This window comes from Salvia splendens, chromosome 13, assembly GCF_004379255.2.
Source record: "Salvia splendens isolate huo1 chromosome 13, SspV2, whole genome shotgun sequence".
Classification (NCBI taxonomy): domain Eukaryota; kingdom Viridiplantae; phylum Streptophyta; class Magnoliopsida; order Lamiales; family Lamiaceae; genus Salvia; species Salvia splendens.
The window spans coordinates 865,622-887,963 of record NC_056044.1 but is presented as its reverse complement, the minus strand read 5'-3'; the positions used below and the strand labels follow the sequence as shown (position 1 = coordinate 887,963).

General features: G+C 30.7%; 1 protein-coding gene across 1 annotated transcript; it reads right to left on the bottom strand.

Moving 5' to 3' along the window:
* Nucleotides 1–2,949: 2,949 nt before the first annotated feature.
* Nucleotides 2,950–8,169, bottom strand: LOC121762510 (uncharacterized WD repeat-containing protein C2A9.03-like). The gene is made up of 9 exons (XM_042158404.1): nucleotides 7,962–8,169; nucleotides 7,343–7,504; nucleotides 7,058–7,225; nucleotides 6,839–6,925; nucleotides 4,267–4,401; nucleotides 4,060–4,170; nucleotides 3,772–3,969; nucleotides 3,611–3,697; nucleotides 2,950–3,526 (listed from the first exon to the last, which is right to left on the bottom strand). The coding sequence occupies exons 2-9, from the start codon at nucleotides 7,493–7,495 to the stop codon at nucleotides 3,113–3,115; spliced, it is 1,353 nt and encodes a 450-aa protein (XP_042014338.1). The 5' UTR covers nucleotides 7,496–7,504; nucleotides 7,962–8,169; the 3' UTR covers nucleotides 2,950–3,112.
* Nucleotides 8,170–22,342: the final 14,173 nt, after the last annotated feature.

Genomic DNA, 22,342 nt, shown 5'->3' with positions numbered 1-22,342 from the left:
CCTTATGTGGAAAGCAAGTTTCCTTTATGAAACAATAATATGACGTCAGTGCAAACATCATGTCTTTAACAAAACATGCTCATAAATCATTATAATAAGTTTATGGTTAATCTAGAGTCAAAGGAGAGTCAAAAAGTAAAAAAATTGAAAACCAAACAAGATCCAACATTTATAGAATCATGAAGTGGGGTCACCGTTCCTAACTTTCTTAAGTTGCTAACTCTGTTAATTCATCAACGCGGTGTATTAAAAATGTCAACACGTGACATTAAAATATCAACACGTGACATTAAAATATCAACACATAATTTTGTTGACATTTCAATATATTGTGTTGACATTATGTATTGACATTTTTAATACATTGTGTTGATGAATTAGCAGAGTTAGCAACTTAAAAAAGTTAGCAATATAACGCATCTCATCATGAAGTCATACGTATACATAATTATTTACTCATGAATCGAAGAAAAGCTTACTTACTAACGTCAAGTTTCAACTTAAAATTTACATTGTATACACAATAATATTTTAATTAATTAGTATTAATAATTATTTTGTCAATTATGTGGGCCATTATTGTACTACTAGTATATAGTAGTATCTTAAAAAAAAGATTTTAGAAAGAATTTCTTATAATTTGAAAATAATGAAATTTTGTGGAAAAAAGATAACGTGATAGTACATAGTAATTGCCAATTTCACGATATAAGCTGTCATCTGAGTGTATTATTACAAATACAATAATATATAACCAAAAAAATATAAGAATAGTTTAAAAAATATGAGCAAATTCTGGCATTTAATGCTCATTCAAGTTGGAAATATTTTGTTTCATTAGATTTTGAAAGAGTGTATAGCTGTGTAATTGTCGTCATAATATATGTAGGGATAGAGCTTCCAAGTCATGGATATATCTATTTAAGACAATTGCCCGAAAAATATTAATTTTGGTCAGGTTGTTCCCGCAATTAAAAATAATCACACTTAATATTTTTCTCAATTTTCTCATGATAAATAAAGTAGTCTGATTTGGTTAAGTAGATGTAGTGATGATAGTTGTGTAGCTCGAAAGATATGGTTTTCTATGGTTGTTTCAGTTGCCTTACTAATCGCAAAAAAAAATCCCACTGCTTAGACTCTAAGGAGTATAAGGTAAGTGAAATCGAATCACACAGAGAATGAAAGTGTTTGAATTCTAAGTCTTGGAACAATAATCGCGGTTCTTGGATGAAGGTGGTAGACATAAGGACGTGAGTTCGAATGGATGAACAATCGCGCAAAATTTTGGGAAGGAAACCCTATTATTCTGAAAATACGAAAATAAACCGTGTATAAATTTAGGTTTGACATAATTACCCTTGTATTAATATTTTGAGTACATTGTGTTGATGTTTGCACGATTAAATCATATCCGTTTTTTTCCTGACCCCGCAACGCGGCACTTTGGGGTTGAGGTTTAATTCCGTTTTTTGTCTGTTTTGCATTGCCAACGGTTGGCACACTGTCATTACCTTCCAACGTTGGCAACGACCTTATTCAATGTACCTGACAACATGGGTTTCGTTTCCTGGATTCACTATTGTCTGCATTAATATCCATTTATCTTTTGCGAAAACTATGACCCACTGCTTCCTTGCATAATGATGTTACGAATTCCCAGTGCAAGATAATTTGTCCTACATTGTGCAAAGCAACAAATGTGGAGTAATGTTTATACTTCAAATTGACTATATCTTTTAATAAAATAATCTTTTGGAAAGAATTCTCAAGTTTATTATGTTATATTTGTGCTTTAATTACTATGACGTGACCCACAAAGTAGTGTTATGGGGAAGAAGCCAACTGTGACCAACAAAGACGTTGTCCCTTGACAGGGTCGATTGTTTGAATACGTAACTAAGCTCATGCATGAGTGCCCAATATAGGTTTGTACGACCAATTATATCATTAAAGCAACTTGTAACCATTTTTATAAAATTGATAGTACTATATGTTTTGTCATAGCAATAAATTTGAAGTACTCATTTGGCTCAACATAATTATATCTACACTTGTGCATTATATTGTTTTGGTCTCTTTCAAGATATTTATGGTCCAATATATATGCATGGAAGTCTTTTTATTGCGTTTAAATAGATATTACTACTATTTAAACAATTCAATATTTTTCATCTTCAGTCCCACTTTCTCATCCTATTTGATCATTTGTAGTAAAATAATATTCGGTCTTAAATCATTACTTTTATAATGTAATCCAATCCAATCATCTTGTGAATATTTCTACGTCACAACTAACTACATGAATGTAATCAAGAAGTCAAAAACACCATTTATTTAACTACTTCAACTTCAAGTTCCAAATATAGCTAATGTTGTATTGTCTAAGTATCTTGGATGTGAATCAGATTTGCTGCCTTTTTCTCGAGATTGTTGGTTGATTGTCGTGGAATATTCTACTAGCATCTTACTCTCTCAAAAAACAACTTAATTTGATCTAAGAAAGGGACTGAGCATTCATTCCACATCTCACTGCTCAATCTCTTTTGCCCCAAAACTGTCTACTATGAGACAGAAAGCAGAAAACTAACATACAGCAAAAACACCCAAATCTGTGAAAAAGAAATTGTGGCATGCAAAAAAACTATCTTGTTTCCATTTGGATAATGTTTGATGTTATTATGTTGTTGTCTTTTAGAGAAAGTGAATTAAGAGTGTAATTATTATTTTTTGAGCTACTCTTTGTTGAGTCTTAGTATAAGATAGTAATATTCATCTATATATCAACAGCCTTCTCCATATAATTAATCTCAAGATTTCAATTAAGTTTTATACTAATCACAACAAATTAATCTTAAACTGCCAAACAAGACATAATTGCATGTTTCTTCGGATTTACAGTGACAATCCACTTGTTATAGTAATTGTTTTTCACCAAACAAAATAAAATAACCAGAGAAAAGAAAACACAATTACATTAATATATACACAAGCGACCAGCCACATACTGTTCTCATTTACAGAACAAAAGCCATTTAACAATTTACAACTGCAAAATTTGCCATTTCTTTTCTGCATAATAAAAATCACAGAATCCGATCATCTTTTAGACCTAGAAGATGCAGCTAAGGTAGCTGTCATAACTTTTCCTGTTGAACTCCAACAGACTGCCGTATGTTCGGTCCGAAACGCCCACGAACAAGGCATCCCCATCGGGGCTAAACGAGATACCAGCTATCTCACCAAACAGATCGATCTCCTGCCCTGCTGCGTAGTCCGACCTCGTGTCAAACACGTGCACAAAGTCTGCTGGCTCAGCCATGGCCAAGAAGCGGCCATCAGAGGTGAAACGGAGCGCCCTGATGGCACCCATCCTTCCCTTGAGCACTTGCACCGACTCCGATAGGTTCCTTATGTCCCACAATCTGCACGTCGTGTCTTGGTTCCCCGTGGCCAGAATGTTGCCATCCGGGTGCCAGGCGGAGGCAAACGAGTAGTCGAGGTGCCCCTTCAGGTTGCTCACAACCTGCAGAAAGCGTCGAGACGTTGAGCTTTTGACTTATCTAACACATTACTTAAGCATTCGTGTCGTTTAGGGAGCGAAACTGACCTTTCCCGACTGAGCATCTGCAAGTAAACATTCGGGGCTGTCGCCAAGAATAGCGAGCAGCTTCCCATCTGGGCTTGCGGAGATGTTCTGCAATCAAACCAACATAAGTAGAAGGTCGAAAGGATATGATGTTTGTCAGGAATGGCTTAAAGCTCACTTACATTGACAGACCAGGGAAACGTGAAGCGATTCAGGCACGAGAAGTTTCCACCATCCAAGACCCTCACTTGGGCATCGTTGTTCGCAGTGATAACCCTTATCGCGCCACTGGGATTGTGATATACATCAACAGAGTTAGTGATGGCATTTTCATCAGTGGCTACTTTAGTACAGAAGGCAACCCCCGGTTGGTCCAGATACTGCATTCATAGTAAAGATACTTATTAACGAAAACTGAGCTCACATGACTCGGGGACGGACAAATTGGCAAAATCGAATAACAAATATACCTTGCACATAACCTCGCCTTGGAAACCACCGGCCACCATTAGGTTATCCTTCACTGTCATGGTGCTTATTTGAACTCTCGAAAGAGTTTGCGCCATAAATCCAGGGGAGTTCTGTCAACAGATCGGTAATATGTTAAAAACGGTAAATCCTGGTAGTGAACTAGTGATCTTGAGGTATATGATAAGATGGCTAGGAGATGAACTCACCAGGGTTGGTACAATAGGCTTAGCAACATTAATGACTTCTTTGCTCTTCCTGAGCATGGATGACCAGTGCATCACGGAGTAATTTTGCGTTAGATACACATCGTGCTTCGAGGTCGCCCAGAGTAGGTTCCTCAGCTGAAATGGTGAGAACTTGGTGTTAGTAACCATTCATAGCCCAAGTATGAATCTAAACAATCAAGGAAACAACCACAATTTCCACTGAATGTGCAAGACAAATAAAGGAACACGCACAATGTTATAGTCACATTTAAGAAATCAACGACTCAGTCCGATAGGGGGAAAAAAGACTCAGCCCGATAGGGAAAACATTCACAGGGGATATGCATCAATGAATCAAGAACTAGTGAGTACACAGGATTTCCAACAACAAAAATGTTTCGCTGTTAGCTTACCAAACATTGTTAACATTACACCCATTTGTCAAAACAACGAACTCTCCTGACCCCATATCACCTCCTATAACACTAAAATGCAAAACCACCAGGACAAATGAAAGCAATGTGCGACAATTCAAAACACGAATTCAAGAGTGATTTCACACAAAAGACCAGACATATAAATTGCAATATGTCAGATAGCATGAAGGTGGACACAAATCACATATAACAATCACCGGGAACACCGGGAAGCATATGATCTAAGCAGGCTACATTAATATAGGAACCAGATGGCAACACATCTCACAAGGTGGCACATAATAAAAAATGAATGCTAAACATTATTTACAGTCCACAACATTTTGTACACACACCAAGAAAATAAGTATAGCTCATATAAACCGAATCAGCACCCCATGCATGATGAGATTGTCGGGGTAGAAAAATGCCAAAACTCGAACTATTGTAACTAAGAAACTAAAAAGAAGCATGCATGAATGCTAAATGCTCAGCTCGCAGTGGTGTATCCGTAAATGCAGATGCAAAGAAACAACTAAGCAAGTATAACTTGGTCCTGGTAACCTCCACACACAACACTACTCTTTAATGCTTAGTTAGGCCCCCATCATACCATATGGAAGGTGTCCTCTATTGCGCCAGCTGCTCAGATAAAACTGCAATCTTGCTTCTAAGGCTGAAATAGAGAGTAGCAATCCCGTGCCATGGGTTAAATTACAAGGCAATTAAGATATATGCTAGTCTAATCAGATACTTAAGTAGAAGTATTAGTTTCCAACGACTGAAGATAATTATAGCAAAACCATGAAAAAAAGCAATCACCAGAGTTAACGAAGAGAAGATGAAAACGTTAAAGAACTATCCACAGGACAGCTCGATAAAAGCCATCCTCTAAAGCCAGATCATACAACAAAACTAAGGCAGAGTTAGAATGTCTCATGGACACCAATGAAGTGTCAAAAACTAGCAAAGAAAAAGCAATATAAGGGGAAAAAATCGATACACAAAAGATCCCCGTATGTATCACCCTCTGCACAGGAAAGAGTGTGCTGTGGCATAATATGCATGTTTGTGAAGCCACACACGTTGCCTACACTTCCAATCTCACTAAAGAAGAATTATATGCTTACCTAAGCAGGCTTTGGAAACAAAGTGGTTTCATAACCTGGTAAGTGGTAACAAGTACTCAATATGGTACCTCCCATAACAGATCCTCTACTATATATTTATTCATGCGAGTCTCGGTAAATATGTTCATAATCTGCACAGAAAGGATTCAGTGAATACAAGTCCCAGGTCAATGCTAGTGACCTGGGCAAAGCTAAAAAGATAAGATTTCAATCGAAACTAAGGTTACATAAACAACAAATGCTAGCTTATAGCAAATTTGTCGCTAAAGAAATATATATGGCAATGGTCTCAAAGTTAGGAGTATGAACTCTTATCTTATATGCAAAGCAACAAAACGAACCTGGCAAGGCCCCATTACTCAGCAGAAATTGTAGATGATTTAACGGGATATGATCTTTGCTAAGGTCAATAGCTACACAACTGAAATGTTAAATTCGTGACACAACAAAATCTATAGTACATATGCCATATTGAGCACCATTTCAAACCATAAAGTATCCTGCTGCTTACAGTTAGTTCATAGGGGGGAAAAAGAGAGACACAAGCCGAAATTAGATGCAAGGTGCAGATGCAGATGCATATGAACAACAATAGTCAAATACCTACAAATAATAAATGTGAATCTAAAGAAACAAACTTATGCCATGTGTGAAAACAAAAGCAGGAGCCGAAAACCAAAGAAAAATTGCCTAAAAGACATCAACGAAAGAAATTCAACCACCCCCACTGTCAATATGCCATCGAAGTGATCCACAGTGAGCCAAAGAGAAAACTACTACTACTACTACAAGTCTACAACGAACAAATACGTCATCAATCTGCTTGATACTCAACAAAACATTCCCAGAACCATTCAGCCACAAAAAATACCAACAAAACAAGCCACAAAAAAATACCAACAAAACAAAAGGTACTGTATTGATAGAGAAGACCAAAATGATGAAAACCAACACATAGTCACAGGATGGAAACACATGGTCACAGGATGAATCAAAAGGAACAAAACCAAATGAGACATTCTATACCTGAAAATGGACGATCGTTGATTTGACAAGCCTAGTGTTGAACTGAAAATCGTAAAAGTTGTGGCCTTTCTCCACTTTTTTGCACTCCTGCGATGGAGAACACAGAATCTTAGCAACACATAGACCACAATAACTCTCAATCCATTGAGATTGCATACCAAATATAGCAGACCAATATAAGAAATCAAACAATACTAGACAAACCAAAACATCACATACCTTGTCAAGATCTTCACGACAGAGCGACAGACTCTCATAATTCTTGTATTGCTTCAAACGGGATTCACGATACTCCTCTCTAGTAAAATTGAGTCTTTCCCATGGAATTCCTTGGATATCCTTGCCTTTTTTGACTTCCAAAGCCGATGTATCAGTCATTGGATTGTTCTGCATCATTAAAAAATGTTAAACAAATGGAGTAAATCAAAAGAAATGCTTTTTTTCAACTGAAAGGAACAAAATAAGAAGTTGCGTCTTCTAAAAACTCTGAACAGAAAAGATTACCTGTTCAAAATCATCCTCAAAATCGGAGTCAGCTGAGTCATCATCCATGGAACTACTTCCAATAGTCGGAGAGTCGTTTTCATCCTCGAAATCAGTGATGTCGTAGTAATCATCGACAACATACTCGAGCTCGTGGTTAGGAAATTGCTCCATTGACTATCACTGTGAAACAGAATACAAGCAAACAGTGATGAGAATCTCGCTGAAGCAAAAGCACAACCAAACAAACTCAATCAAATCAATTCTATACATAAACAGAGAAATCAGCTGCCAAAAACGGCCAAACGCGACTCCGCATGTTAAGGAATCAATTTTTAAAAAGGAACTAATTAAAAAATCAAATCGGATTTGAAAAGCAGAAGCACCAATTGCCAATTTGCCATAAACAAACGCAAAATAAGATCAACGGGACGGGACCAACAACTATTCATGCCAAAAAAAATACCGAAATTAATCAAAATTTAAAAAACTCTCCCACACACACACACACTAATTATGAAATTAACAATCCGAAAAAACAAACACACGCATTTACAACGACACAATGAGTTCTCCACTGACGAGAAGCAAAAATCAAAATTAACTGAAATTAGCTCAATCAAATAACCGAAAGTAATACCTCGAAATGTTTCCTCGCCAAAACAGTGAGAAATCGAAAAAAACAGGAGGTTCCGAGGCGGAATCAGTCGAATTCAGTGAGATTTATCGAGCTTCGGGACTGCGAAGAGTGTAGTCAACTTTGTATTCGAAGAATATTCAGAAGAATTGATCTAGATTAGAGAGAGAAGAGAGAGAGATTGTGAGTTGCAGAGTAGCGAGAAACGGTGAGTCTTCTACCAGTACTTATAAAGACGACGAAGGTTCGACTGTGTTCTAGCGTGAGGCCATGGGCGTGGGACCCATAAAATAAAAAAAAATATAAATAAAAAATGAAAAATGAAAAATGAAAAATGAAAAATGAAAATGGAAAATGGGTGTGGGCCCGCTAACGGGGACTGGCTTAGTTTTACCTGCCGTTAGGTTTCTCCGTCATCTACTTTAACGTGGCAAATTATTTTCCGAAACCCAATTAGAAAATTTATTAATAGTCTTTTGGTATTTAAAGATGAGATTTCGTGTGTTTTATTTCAGCCGACCAAGCAATTTTTAATTGACTGAGAAGTGGAAACGTATGTATATTGTAGAATTGAAAACATGGATGGTAGTATAAAATAAATAATTAAATACTAAAATTGAGTGAGATTGTAGGATTCAATATGAAACGTTTGATATCATTATAATAAGAATGAATGACCAGTAACAAATCAATAGTTCAGATTATAAATAATTTTTTGAACTAAATTTGAACATTAAATACGAGAATATGAAATCAAAAAGAAAAACTCACTATAAAATATTTGTGCAAAAATATCAAATATTATAAGAATAATTATTTTTTAGTAAAGGTTTAAGTCATAAGCACTTATCTACCACTTCCGTTGGAATTTATTTTCTATTTTAATTTTACTTTTATATCTAATAGGAATATTTGGATTTTTAACTCAAAGAGTGTGGTCGAGTAGCATGAGACTCGTCTATCCTTAACCATTTTGATCTCGGCCTTTGGGTATGGTATGGAGCTATAATTTTTAAATCATTATAGTATACTTTGTTCGTTAACTTCAAATTAATGGATAAAAGATAATAAATTAGTTTCTGATTTTTATGTATTTGGTCAAGGAATGGATCCCTGCATTTGGTATGGAGTCATGATTTTTAAATTATGATAGTATACTTTGTTCGTTAGCTTCAACTTGATGGATAAAAGTTAGTAATAAATTGGTTTTTGATTTTTATGTAATAAATTTATTTGAGAATCTTGGTCATGAAAAGTGGCCTCGTTTTAAGGGCTCTGACCTAGAAATCACCTTTTTTTTACTGTAAATACTCATGAATAATGTGTTAACACATCTATTATTAAACAATACTACTTTATTGAAAAGTAAATAGGAACTAAGCTAGTTTAACTTTGCTAATTTTCTGTATGGAGTTTAGTGTAAATGCATGCCAATAAACTTGATGAAAGTGAGAGGCAATTATTGTTAGGTAAACTAAAGCATTCATTTTAAATCAATTGATTAATGTACAAAACATATTCTTTAGAGTCACTATTGTTTTTACGGATATTTACAAACTTTATCCCATTTTTAATCAATTAATAGCTTTAAAAATATATCAATAAGTCGCTCTTGGCATTGTGGGGGCCTATTTATTTTTATTGATTAGATTTTGGATATTTATATTTTATTTCTTTCGTTTGGGAAAAAGAAATACAGCTAATGGAAACAAAGGATGTGTCCATTTTCGAATATGAGTCAATTTGTGGTACGCTCTTTAATTGGATGATATGCAAAGAAATGGACAAAATAGTGGGAAATAGGAAAATATAGCATTTTCTATTTCATTTTAATTTAAAATAAAATAAAATAAAATAAAATAATTAATTAATGAATGGATGATAGGGACATTAAAATTACTTGGCCCTAAAGTAAATTCAACTGTATTCATTTTAACTTTTTCTTGTATGACATACTGTGAAAACTTTTCAATCAAAACGAATAAGGTTGAAAACTCCCACAAACATATGAAATTTTGTTATTATAAAATTCTTTTTCCTTTTTAGAATTAAAATATAATAATGTAAACTTATGTATCACTATCTTTAAATCATCTTCACTAGAGAAGCTTCATGGTCGGATAGGGAACAATTTTGAAAATTTCAGAAATATTTAAGTATGTTATGTTAAAATTATGGATTTTAAAATTAATATTATTATTTAATTAATTAAATTAGAGAATTAATAATTTATTGCATGATGAAGCTATAATCCTATGGCTAATTTATTTATCGATCTTGTCATTTCCTTTTTGTTTTAAAATCCACTTCAAGAAGTTATGATAACTAATAGTAGTAGATATTTTGGAATTCTTTTAAATTTTGAAGTTGAGTTTAATTTCTGTTTTAATTATAAAATAAACTTTGGCGACGAAGCTGTGAAATATTTTCATAGATTTGCAGACTTTAGGACAAAATGAATTGTTTGACTCTCTCCATTTCTTAAAAATAATTTTTTTTAAATGGTATACATTTTAATGTAAAATTGATCAAATAAGAGAGACCTAGAAAGAAATAATATATTTAAAGAGAAAAGATATTGTTAAACTCTATGATTTTTGTAAATAGCAACCTTTATTATAATTGCTATTAACATTCACACCTTTAGCTTGTGGTGTTTGATTTCCAGTGAGAATTTACCAACCCCAACTATAGATAATCACGCCTTATCAATTTATATCTAATTTTAATAAACGAAGGGGGGAAAAAGACGAAATAATTAAATTGATGGGATTTATTCGGTTAGTACAATCCAAGTGTTTGGAAATTACATATTTCTCCCTTATTACGATATTTTGGTTATAATTAAAAAATGACAGTTTTATTTTTTGTGTATTTTCAAAATCCTAATATTCTCCAATGATTTTATCAATTCTATCATAATATTTGAAATTTACTTATTTTATCTCAATTCTTAATAATTGGGTATTGATTATATTCCTGAATTTTTTAACATATTTTTCGTGTAATTTCAAACCCTAATCTTCAACGATTTTACCAAAGGAGTTACACAATCGATATCATTGAAATTTACTAATTGTATCTCATTTTTTTAAACAATTTTATCAATTATATTCCAGACTTTTGAACTTACTATTAATGTATTTCCAAAACTCTGCTCTTCAATGATTTTATAAGTTTTATCATAATCTTTGAAATTTATTAATTTCATCTCAAATTTTAACAATTATCTCTAGGATATTGGTTCCTAAAATCATAAACTTTGGCTAATATTTATGATATTGTAGACCAATTTAAAATTTGTGGGAAATTCCATTACTTGATCAAAGTTCATAATTTTAGTGATCAATATCTCTTGTGTTAATTATATTCCAACCCTTTTTACTTATCTATTTTATCATCGAAATTGCACTCCAAAAATAATATGCTTACAAGAATATTTACTATATTATTCCATAGTTTTAATTGTTTTTTTAAATTACCCAAACCGACGAATGAAAAATTATATAAATGGAAAAAAATTTAGAAAATAGAAAGTGTGAGTTTAAACAAAAGTTAATATGAAGTGGCATTTAACATTGGTAAATCACTCTCTACCGTTCATTCACTAAATATAAATTAATCACTATCTTAACTCTCAAATAACAGCTAAAGTCTCTATTACTATCATCCTATCTTCACAATAATTTGATATCGATCAATTCAACTCTTTAAAAGAATGTACTTTTTTCCTTCAATAATTCACGAATCCATAATTTTTTTCGTATTTAAAGCCAGCTATCCGTCAATTGAATTGAAAAAAATAGCATATTCATATTCCCATCTTATTCATTCATTCATCCTTTTATAAAAAAATGAAAAAACTTTATTCTCATCTTATCTCATGCTACGATATTTGGATTATTTGAATTTTAATGTGGTCGAACTTTATACCAAAAAATTTACATACTACTATTTTGGATAATCAAGAATTTTGGTATTTTGTATGAATTGTTATGAATAAGTTCTTACTATCATAAATAAATACATCAAAATTATTCTTATCGAACTTTTAAATTTGAAATTTAAAATATATGGGCACTATTAGAAACATTCTACGTTCACCCTACATGTAATTGACTCCAAATAAATAAATAAGTAATTGACTCTAACTTTTGTTAAATGAATAATGCAACAGAGCTTAGAGATAGAAGAACATTTGTGATATGTAAATCTTTCCAAAGCAATGTCTATTCTATAAGCAAAATTAAGGTGTTTGAATGGCTTTACTAACTAGATTCTAGATGAAGGACTAAAAGCATTGCCTTTACACAAATAGATGTTTGGTGGCGTAGAACTGATCTAACAATGAAATTCTATGAATAAAAATACTATTTTTATTCATAGAATTTCATATTTAGATGAGTTATCTATACCTTTATTTATGCGATTTGATACGATATTAGTTTATGTCTAGGACAATGTCAAACTAGACATTGCAATATATAATTTTGAATATAATTTATCATGTGAGCGTATTTATATAGTAAAACATAAACTATAATTTCTACAACTAAAATCAAATTGGCCTAAATATATATTGTACGAAAGCTAAATGATATAAGTATCATTGTGGTGTAACTTACTACTCCCTCCGTCCCAAGGAAGATGACCCATTCCTTGGGCGGTACCGAGTTTTATGCAATTTTATTTTGCGTGTTGAGTGGAGAAAGTAAAGTAAGAGAGATGGAATAAAGTAGAGATAAATGTGTTTCCATTTATAGAAATGGGTCATCTTGGATGGGACAAACAAAAAAGGAAAGTGAGTCATCTTTAGTAGGACGGAGAGAGTACTTTCTTTTTAGGCTCCATCCTCCAACACCAAGCCATGGTTCATGGCCCAACCTCAGACTCAAGTCCTGTCTATATACAAATCACAAAAAAATAAATGTTCAAATTTAGAATAATAAAAGTAGTTGTGTGTGTGAGTGTGTGAGAGAGAAGAGTGAGGGACAGGGGCGGTGGTGACCCATTGAGAAAGACAAAAATACCCACAGCTGTCAACAAACCCCACCAAAACTAGCTGCACAACTAGTTCACCACTTAACCTAACCATGATTAGTTGCAACAATAATCTTTATTTTAATTGGCGGAGTGGAGCCCACCAAATATGTTTAGTGATCCGCAGCTCACCAGCTGCGATACGCAAAGCTCCACGTGTCGTCACGGCCGAGCAACGGTGGCTGCGTCGCTGCACACGTGGCGCGTCATTAATCTCTTCCCAACCGCTGAATAATTAGATTTTCGACGCAAACGGCGTTAGCCGTCAACGTTTACTTAACCGCGGTTGGAATGTTGGATGGCGGCCTCGTTTCAGGCTTAGTTTCCATAAACCGTGGGTCACTTGTTTTTCTTTTAATATTAATATTTTAATTTCTAAAATGTTAAAATATATTTAAAGAAAATAAAAAATATAGCTGGCATTGTATTTGCTTGCCACATAAAGAAATAAAAAAGAGACAATTTGGTAAAGTTTTAAACTCTCTCACTCATGGAATTAAATATCAATGAAGTGATTATAACTGAGAAATCGCGTGAATTGAATTGTTATAAGATGTTATAAGATTGACGTGATAACGATCTAATTTGTTAAGATAAAATTTGAACACACTAAGTTAATAAAATTTTCAAAGCCAAACACAAACCTGATCCTAATCAGATTTAAACATGAATATAATACAATTGCATTAGCGATGCGACAACAATACAATAACAACATGAACTTGATTTGGCACGACACAAGCATGATTATACGTGTTGCAATGGAGATGTATTCGGCGGCATAACGATGACGGTCGTGACGGTGAAAGCAAGGAATAGAAGCTGAAGACGTGGCACGAAGGCGAGTATTGAATTGAAAAAAATAAATACAATATTCCAACTCTAATAGAGTAATTAAACTGAAAAATTAAAATATTAGTACTATTAATGATTAACAGATTATTTTACCCAGTCTGAATATAGTTTGAATCCAATATTATGTTTTGATCGGATCTTAAAAATATAATATATTAATTCATTAATTTTATACATATTCCTGTCATGTTTTTATAACTTAATTTTCTCAATTTATTACCTAAGTTGACAAAACTCAAAGCAATAATTTTCAAATACTTGACTTCAACTCAGTCCGTTCATCGTGGAAATAAAACAAAAATCAAAATATATTAAGCCAATCTTTCACTATATATTTCATCGTGCTAATTAAAAAGGCTGTTGTCATTTATGTAGAAGTTGTACTATTTGATTTGATGCCAAAATTCATTATTATCCATCCCTACAATCAATATTATTGAATTATTGATGGTTCCGAAATTTGGAATCTTTTTTCACGGTAGCTCCAAATATTATTATTTTAGAATTTATCGATAAGACCATTTTACTGGACAAGAAATAAAAACAATATATCTACCAAATATATGAAATTGTATTTAGACTAGAGTCGGATTAAGTCCACATACTCTATACACAATTCATGGACATTTAAGTAAAATAACTTAAAATGTTCAATTATTTTTAGTCATTTATTTCATTCTTACTGTCTCAATTACTGAAATCCAGTTACATGAGTACAAGTTAACATAAAATAACAGAGCTAATACATATTCAAAATTCATTGTATTTTACTCTCTTCATTCTATGTTAACAGAGTCATTTTTTTATTTTGGGAAGTTCCAAGTTAATTGAGTCATTTCTATTTTTGGCAAAAAGTAATTCTCTCTTTTACTTTATTCTCTCTTCATCTCTCTTACTTTACTCTCTCCTACTTTTTTCACTATCAATTTAACACACTATTCTTAAACTTCGTGACGAAAAGAAATGTCTCTATTAACAAGGAACGGAGGGAGTAATTAATAAGAGATTATAAGAGATGCATACTCCTTGACTGAATGTCTTTGAATTTAAAAACATAAGAAAATATATTCAGTTAGAAACTGAATCTGCGTTAAAAGATATGAAGAATAATGACTATTTAGTTTCAAAAGTTTTTAAGAGTAAAGATAAATTTAGAAAGATTGTATATACAAAATGCCCTTCAAATTTAAATAGGATAATACTAATTTATTTTGATTTGATAGCATCATTAATTACATATTTCTATGACTAATTTGACCCTGTTTATATATCATTACAATTTTTTCTATATTAATTTATATTGTTTAAAAAATAGTATGTAATTAAATTTATTCTTGAAAAAAATTCACCCTCACGATAAAATTTAGATAGAATAATTATGCATAGTATATTAATTATTTATATTTTTCATTCATTTTATTTAAATTATCACATAAATAAATAGTTCTTTTTTTAAAAAGTAAAAATTGTGCATGATATTATTATTTAAAAATTCTCTTTCATAACGTCATATATATTTTAAAAACCATTGGTATTTTACCGTTAAATGGAATGCACGTAAATTGGAATAACTTTCCAAAAATGAAATGCTCATATTTTGTGGGACGAACGAAAATGAATAAGGCACATATTTTTATGGGACAGAGGGAGTATAAATTAATTAGTTTTTAGAATATAAGGACAATTTAGATAAATTTATGAAACAATAAGTTTATACTAAGTTGTTTTATGGAAAAAAACGCTAAGTAGTTGAAGGATAGGGGAAAAATATAATGTGCTAGCAAAATTAATCTACAAATAATATTATTTTATTTAAGTATCAATTTTGATTTAATAAATTTCGATTTAATTATCAATATTTTCACTTTTTTATTTTATTCTTTTTTACTTCTTTTAACTTGTTTTCATATTTTGTTAAAACTAGAAAAAACATATAAATATTTGTTTAAATTTCTGAAAACATTTTCATTAGAAAAAATTATAAGTATTTTCTTTTTGAATTTTAGTTGAAAGTATTATTGTTCATTCTTTAATTAACATGAGGGATTAAAATGTAAAATTAATGTACAATTAAAATAGGTAAGTTCCTTAATTTTTGCATAGGATTAAAATGACAAAAATACCCTAATTTTGTTTATACAATTTTGTTAATTTATCAGTACTCTATTTTTAATATCAACATCACTTCACCATTCACATACAATGATCTTTAAATTTGTTATTACAAAAAGACGACTGGTTTAAGTCAGCACATTTGTTGTTTTAGAGTCGGCATATTAATTATACTTAAATACTATACAATATTTAAATGATGAAATGATTCCGCGTTGATTTTTGTGACTGATTTGATGTCTTCCATATTTATTAATAGATCATAGTATAATATTATTTAAGTGCTTGTTTTATTGTTTAGCACAAAAGCAGTGCTTCTACGTTTGCATTGTACCAAATCGAGTCACTACATGTTACTTTTATTAAACTTATTTTATAGAATAACTATCTTTTTTGAAAGTTTGCACAATGATGTAGATTTTTTTAGACATAATTATTACTCCACTACATTTATAATTACGTAACAACACGTTTTTTTTCAATTAAAAGTTTGAATTATTGCTAATTCAAATACATTGCTGCAATATGTATTTATTTTACTATCTCCGTTCCATTAACATATTTTTTTATGGTGTCACCCTCTAAACGATTTATTTCTTTAAATAAATATTTATTTTCTCTATTTTATTCTCTCTATTTTTTTATAAAATAATATTATATAAAATCTTATAGTATCAAATAAGAAAAATACTTCTTACTCTATTAATTTTCAATCTTGAGCTCTTCCATTATGATTTGGTGTTTCTAAAATAATATTTTCTACAATCACATTGATATTTATATTTATTATTAACATATTTTTTCCCTTTTACCTTTCTTTACATACATTTTTATACTAATAATTTTAGTTTCCGGAAATAAAATGACAGCCAATAATTAAACAAAACATACTTTTTAGTTTAAAGTAGGCTCATAATTTAGCTCATACTACTATATTAATAGGGGAATTGACAAGCAAATTATTGAACGCCGTATTCTAAATTTGGTTTAAACGATCTATCTATATATGAAACAAAGACCACTTACTTAATATAAAGTTTTTTTTGCAAAAATATTTGATAATATATAGATTACTTATTGTTTCAAGAAATGCATTTTTTAAGTTTTAATAAGATTAAATTGTTTTTCAAGTACATATCAAAATCATTTCCTAGCTTGTAGAACACCACATTTTAAATAAGTTGTTTCCTTCGTTATTTACTTTAGAACTCCTTTGTATTTAATTAAATATCCTTACAACTATGAAATAGTTATACATATTCATGAACATTAATTTTATATATTGCACGTACCAATTATTGGCTAGTCTATTTTTAAAATATCAACCTAATCAACTCTAATAAGACCACAATCCTCTCTCTAGAGTACATGAATAATGTGATAAGATATAAAGTGTACTTACTAACATTTCCTTTTTCTTTATTGTAATCATGTAACGCAACAATCCAAATACAATGCTACAAAAGATTGAGTATAAGTTTCACGTGCAAGAGAAAAGAAATATAAAATAATTGATATGTCCATTGGGGTAGGATATATATGCACTTAGTAGTAATATTTATATAAGTCATCCACTAAGTTGACATGTTTATATTTGTGTACTCCTATAATGTACATTTTATTCGTCTCAAAAAATAATCCATTTTCGTCATTCATTATGTTATAGTACTATTATAAAAAGTAGTTTAATATTATATTTATTTATATTACTTCAAAATATATTACTTTTTCTTTTACTATCTTATGGCTCAAAAAATTTTCCACGAGGGAGTAGTATTTTTTAATTTCCACCCAATTACAAACATATATTATGGAGACCTACGATAACAACTCTCAAAACACAACACAATATCCGTAACTAAACAACATGAACATCAAGACCAATTGCCAAAATCAAAGACACGAGCCAACTGAAATAAGAACAACATGCACAAGGAAAACAAGAAATATATCAATCAATTTCATTAAAATCGGAATCGATTAAATCTATTTTATGGGGACGAAGAGAAGGGAGTATATATGAAATATATATTTTATTTTTTTAAAAAAGAAAAGATAATTATTAATATTAGGACCTACGCCAACAATAAAATTAAAAGTAAGATGCCAAGTGTGTGTTAATATAAATCCAAAAAAGGTGGGCTACTAGTGCAAGTTGATACCTCTATACCAACATGGATTGTCTAATGCTATCACATTTGATTGTCAAAACAACACAATTTATGTTTCTCTATTTTGAAATACTTTCATATATATAGTCTAACCAAAAAATCACCAATTATCCTACCACAATCTGAATTTTATGTGGCCATTGACAGTTGACACACATATTTGGGAAAATATCACACGTTGTAATCTGTGAAATGTTGGTCACATCTCTGTGGATCATGTTTGGAATCTTCCATCCTCTAGTAATGCCTTATCGTGTGTTGATGATTCTATTGCCTATTTTTTGAATTTAATGAATTTATGTATTCAATTTCCACGGTTCTTATGTTAGTCATTTACTAGCATTTCAAATTGTTAAACATGATTTGTAAACAATTTTGTTAAATTTACTTTACCATTAACAATTAGCAATTTCACTGTACTCTTCTGTTTTCGGTTTTTGCGGGTTGAGTTTTTATATATATGAAATAAAATATTTTTGTTCAAGGAATTTCATCTTTAGCAGAGTTATCTATCCTACCAAATATGCGCTTAAACTATGCCAATGTACAGTTTTTTTAGTTCAAATGTGGCTGATTTTAAATGTGGTTTGTGTTGTGCTAGTAGATAGCTATTAATTAAGTAACTTAAAAATGAAGAAAGATTTAGTCAACTTACCAAACTAATTCCTTAGCTAAACATGGTTGTACCTATACCCCATTGTTAGAATCCACTATATTAATATCATTTTAAAAATCTTCTAGAAATAGTAAAGTTAATAGTAAGAGCAATACATACATAAAACTTGTGATAATAATTCTATATTTCTGAGAATTGGGATTACACCCCTTTCTTTGGACTACGAGAGAGATGATTTAAATCAATAAATTATGATCATATATTTTACTATATATTTTGTGTAGGATTGAGATTGATCAACTCTCTCTCTTTCCACATACAACCAAATAACACGTGTTATTTTCCACCTTATTAAATAAAGTATTGTACCATTCAAATTCATGCTTTGATCAATTTTGACTAAATATCAACTTAATTTCTTGACTAAACCGAAATTAACTCTCATCCTAGAAGGTTTAAATCTATATTATGAGTCACTAAGTTCTACATGATGAGTCACTACGTTTCGGATCCAACAAGGTTAATTCAACTTTAAATCAAAACATTTATAATGTTTATATTTATTAACTTGTATCAATGTTCTTTTGTGAACATTTAATAAATGTTATGTTGCATATACTTTAATTTAACTTGTACGAATGTTTTTTTAGCTAGAACATTGAGGAAATGAAAATTTATATTTATAAAAGTTGTTGTTCGGGGTTCAATCATATCTCATAATCCGAAGTACTGATATCTTCCATAGTCCGACCTCAAATTTTGAATCTAAAGTCTAGTATTTATATGGCATGTTAGTATTTCAAATTTCAGTCACGACACCAACAATTCAGCCATAATTTTTTGAATAAAAAAAATTTTAATCAGCAATGGTTGATCTGCGGTCATTGCACCCATACAACCTCGGTGCTCCTTCCGTCGCCCCCCTTTTGCCACGCCGACCAACCCACACATGACCATCAGCACGACCACCCCTCACCAAACCCTCCAAGCAACTCGATCGTATTGCTAGCGGCCGCACAATAGCGAATGCGTTGCGGACATGGGCGGACACACATATGATTAGGGAGGGGCTTACGCCCTTCCCCAATTTTTTTTTTTTAATTTTAGTTATATAATATTATGATTTTATTGGTATTTTGTGTAAAATGAAGTGTAAAAGCCCCTATCAAAACAATAAAATATAGGAAAATTATTATCTCATACAAAATTTAGAATATATAGCCCCTATTATAATAATTTTCTGCGTCCGCCCCTGGTTGCGGATGCTCTAACTAGTTCTATTACTGGTAGCTAATTCAATGAAAGTCATTTATTCTTTGGTATGGTTTATTAAACTTCACTAGTTTGTTTATTAAACTTCATTTTTTTTGCATCTAATTATTAAAAGCTAATTGAGAAATCACCGAGTTACTTTTTGTAGTTACGTATATATTTTTTTTCTCTAAATGTTTTAAACTGATGGATTAACCCGATGATCGAAAGTATTTGAATTCAACTTGCATCTAATTAAAAATAGATTGAGCCCAATTAAAATTGACTCGATTAATCTCCCGAAGAAGATAAATATAAAAATCAATAATAAGTAATGCGTAATTAACAACTTTTTCACCGGCTTCAATCAAGTAGCCAATCATGCTAATCGAATTTATACTAGTCTCATCTCAATCAAATATTCAATAAAAAAATGAAAATATTTAACTAATTTTGGCATAGGTCACTCACACATAACATAATTGAACAAGCCACCTTTTTAACCAAAAAATATCTTATCATATCTCTCTTTATCATTTTGTCCCTTTCTTTATCGAATAGATGATGCCAAGATATGAGATTTAATAGTTCATTAATTATTAATGGCCTACGATCATGTCAATAAAATGTTTGCTGCGTAAGTGTTGTACAAATTTATTTAATTTGGGCTAATTTAAGCAATACATCACTATGTATATATCTTAACGGCGATTTTATAATTAACCCCAATTATTATTTTTATTTTCAAACATTTGATTTAGACTTTTGTCCATAATCAAGTTGATTGAAAATTAGTAACATGACGATGTCTTCCATTGTCTAGGTATGATATTTGATATGTAAGTACTTATCAATTGAAAATTGAAATTTTAAAAGTAATAGGCAACTTCACAATTTATTTTCCATGAAAGATATCGTTCTCTTTTATTTTTGTATTCTTTTGTTTAAGTCGATTGTCATTTATTTCCCTATCTAAAAGATAATGCTAGTTTACTAGTGGATAAGAGTTTCAAATGGGCTATGAATGTTCAATAGTGACTTCCATTGTGCAAATTTGACTATTGAGGGAATGTTTAGTAACCAAGATTAGTCATTGATACAATAGAAAATTGAGCTAATTCAGTTGTTTGGTATTCAATATTAATCAATGAAAGTAAGTGGTTTATTTTATATTTTTTTAATTTTATATATCAAACAAAAGCATATAAAAATCAAGAATAAAATAGCAATAATTTTCGTATCTTAAGTTAATCTTTTAGCTTTATCTTGATAAAGAGATCAAAATTGCCATAATTGTTGTATGAATCTATTTAATTCAACCAGTAATTGGTTAACAAGTGTGGGTTTTTATTTATTGCTTTTAATATAATTATCCGGTCCACACGATTTTGACATGTAATTACTTTGTTTTCAGCCGAATTGACTAGAAAAATCTAACCTTAGATTTTTGTTCTTGATTTTAAAACAAAAAATATATGAAATAAATTTATTAGCATAATTCTATTTTATGGAGTAGTGGAGGTTGAATTTTTAATCTCACTTGCTTCATGATGATGGTTCAATTCTTGAATAAAGGGACTTATCGTATTACTTTTGTACTTATGATGCAGACCATTATATTTAATTTGTGACTTTCTAATTATGATAACAGATAGAAAAAAAGTATTTCAATTATTATATTTAATTAAATTTGGGATTCGATTGAGTTTGTCACAGATATATGAAATGAATTACTAGGAATTTTAGTAAATTGGGGTTCATATGTAATTTTTTAAAGTTTCTCTTATATAATTAGATAGGCATCTAAGTTTTAAAATAGGAGTAACATGCTATTCAATATATTTCGTGAATCAACGAAATTATATTTTTTTTCTTGACATATTCTGAATATTCTCAATACCAACTGATTCGTTTCCATTTTCATCTATAAGTGATTTTATATAAAGTGAATAAATTATTATTTAAATTTATAGGCGAACCAAAAGCATACAGAATATCATATTCGCAATATTATTCAAATAAAAATTCGAGTACATAGACATAAAATTTTGAGATTCTTTGTCTTTTTACCAAAGAAAAACCTATATTCGAGGCTAAAATGACGGTAGTGTGTGTCCATTATATTATTTTCAATTTCGAATTTGTAAAAAGGTTTGAGAATATATTCTTATCGGCATAAAAATATCTGAATATGTATTTGACGTGACATCTTATTTTATATATCTACAAAATAATGAGACAAAGAAACATTTTGAATTAATATAAGTACTTTTTTATTTGAGAAATAAAAGAAGTCGTATTTAAAAATTAACTTTTATTACGTAGGACTTTATATGCTA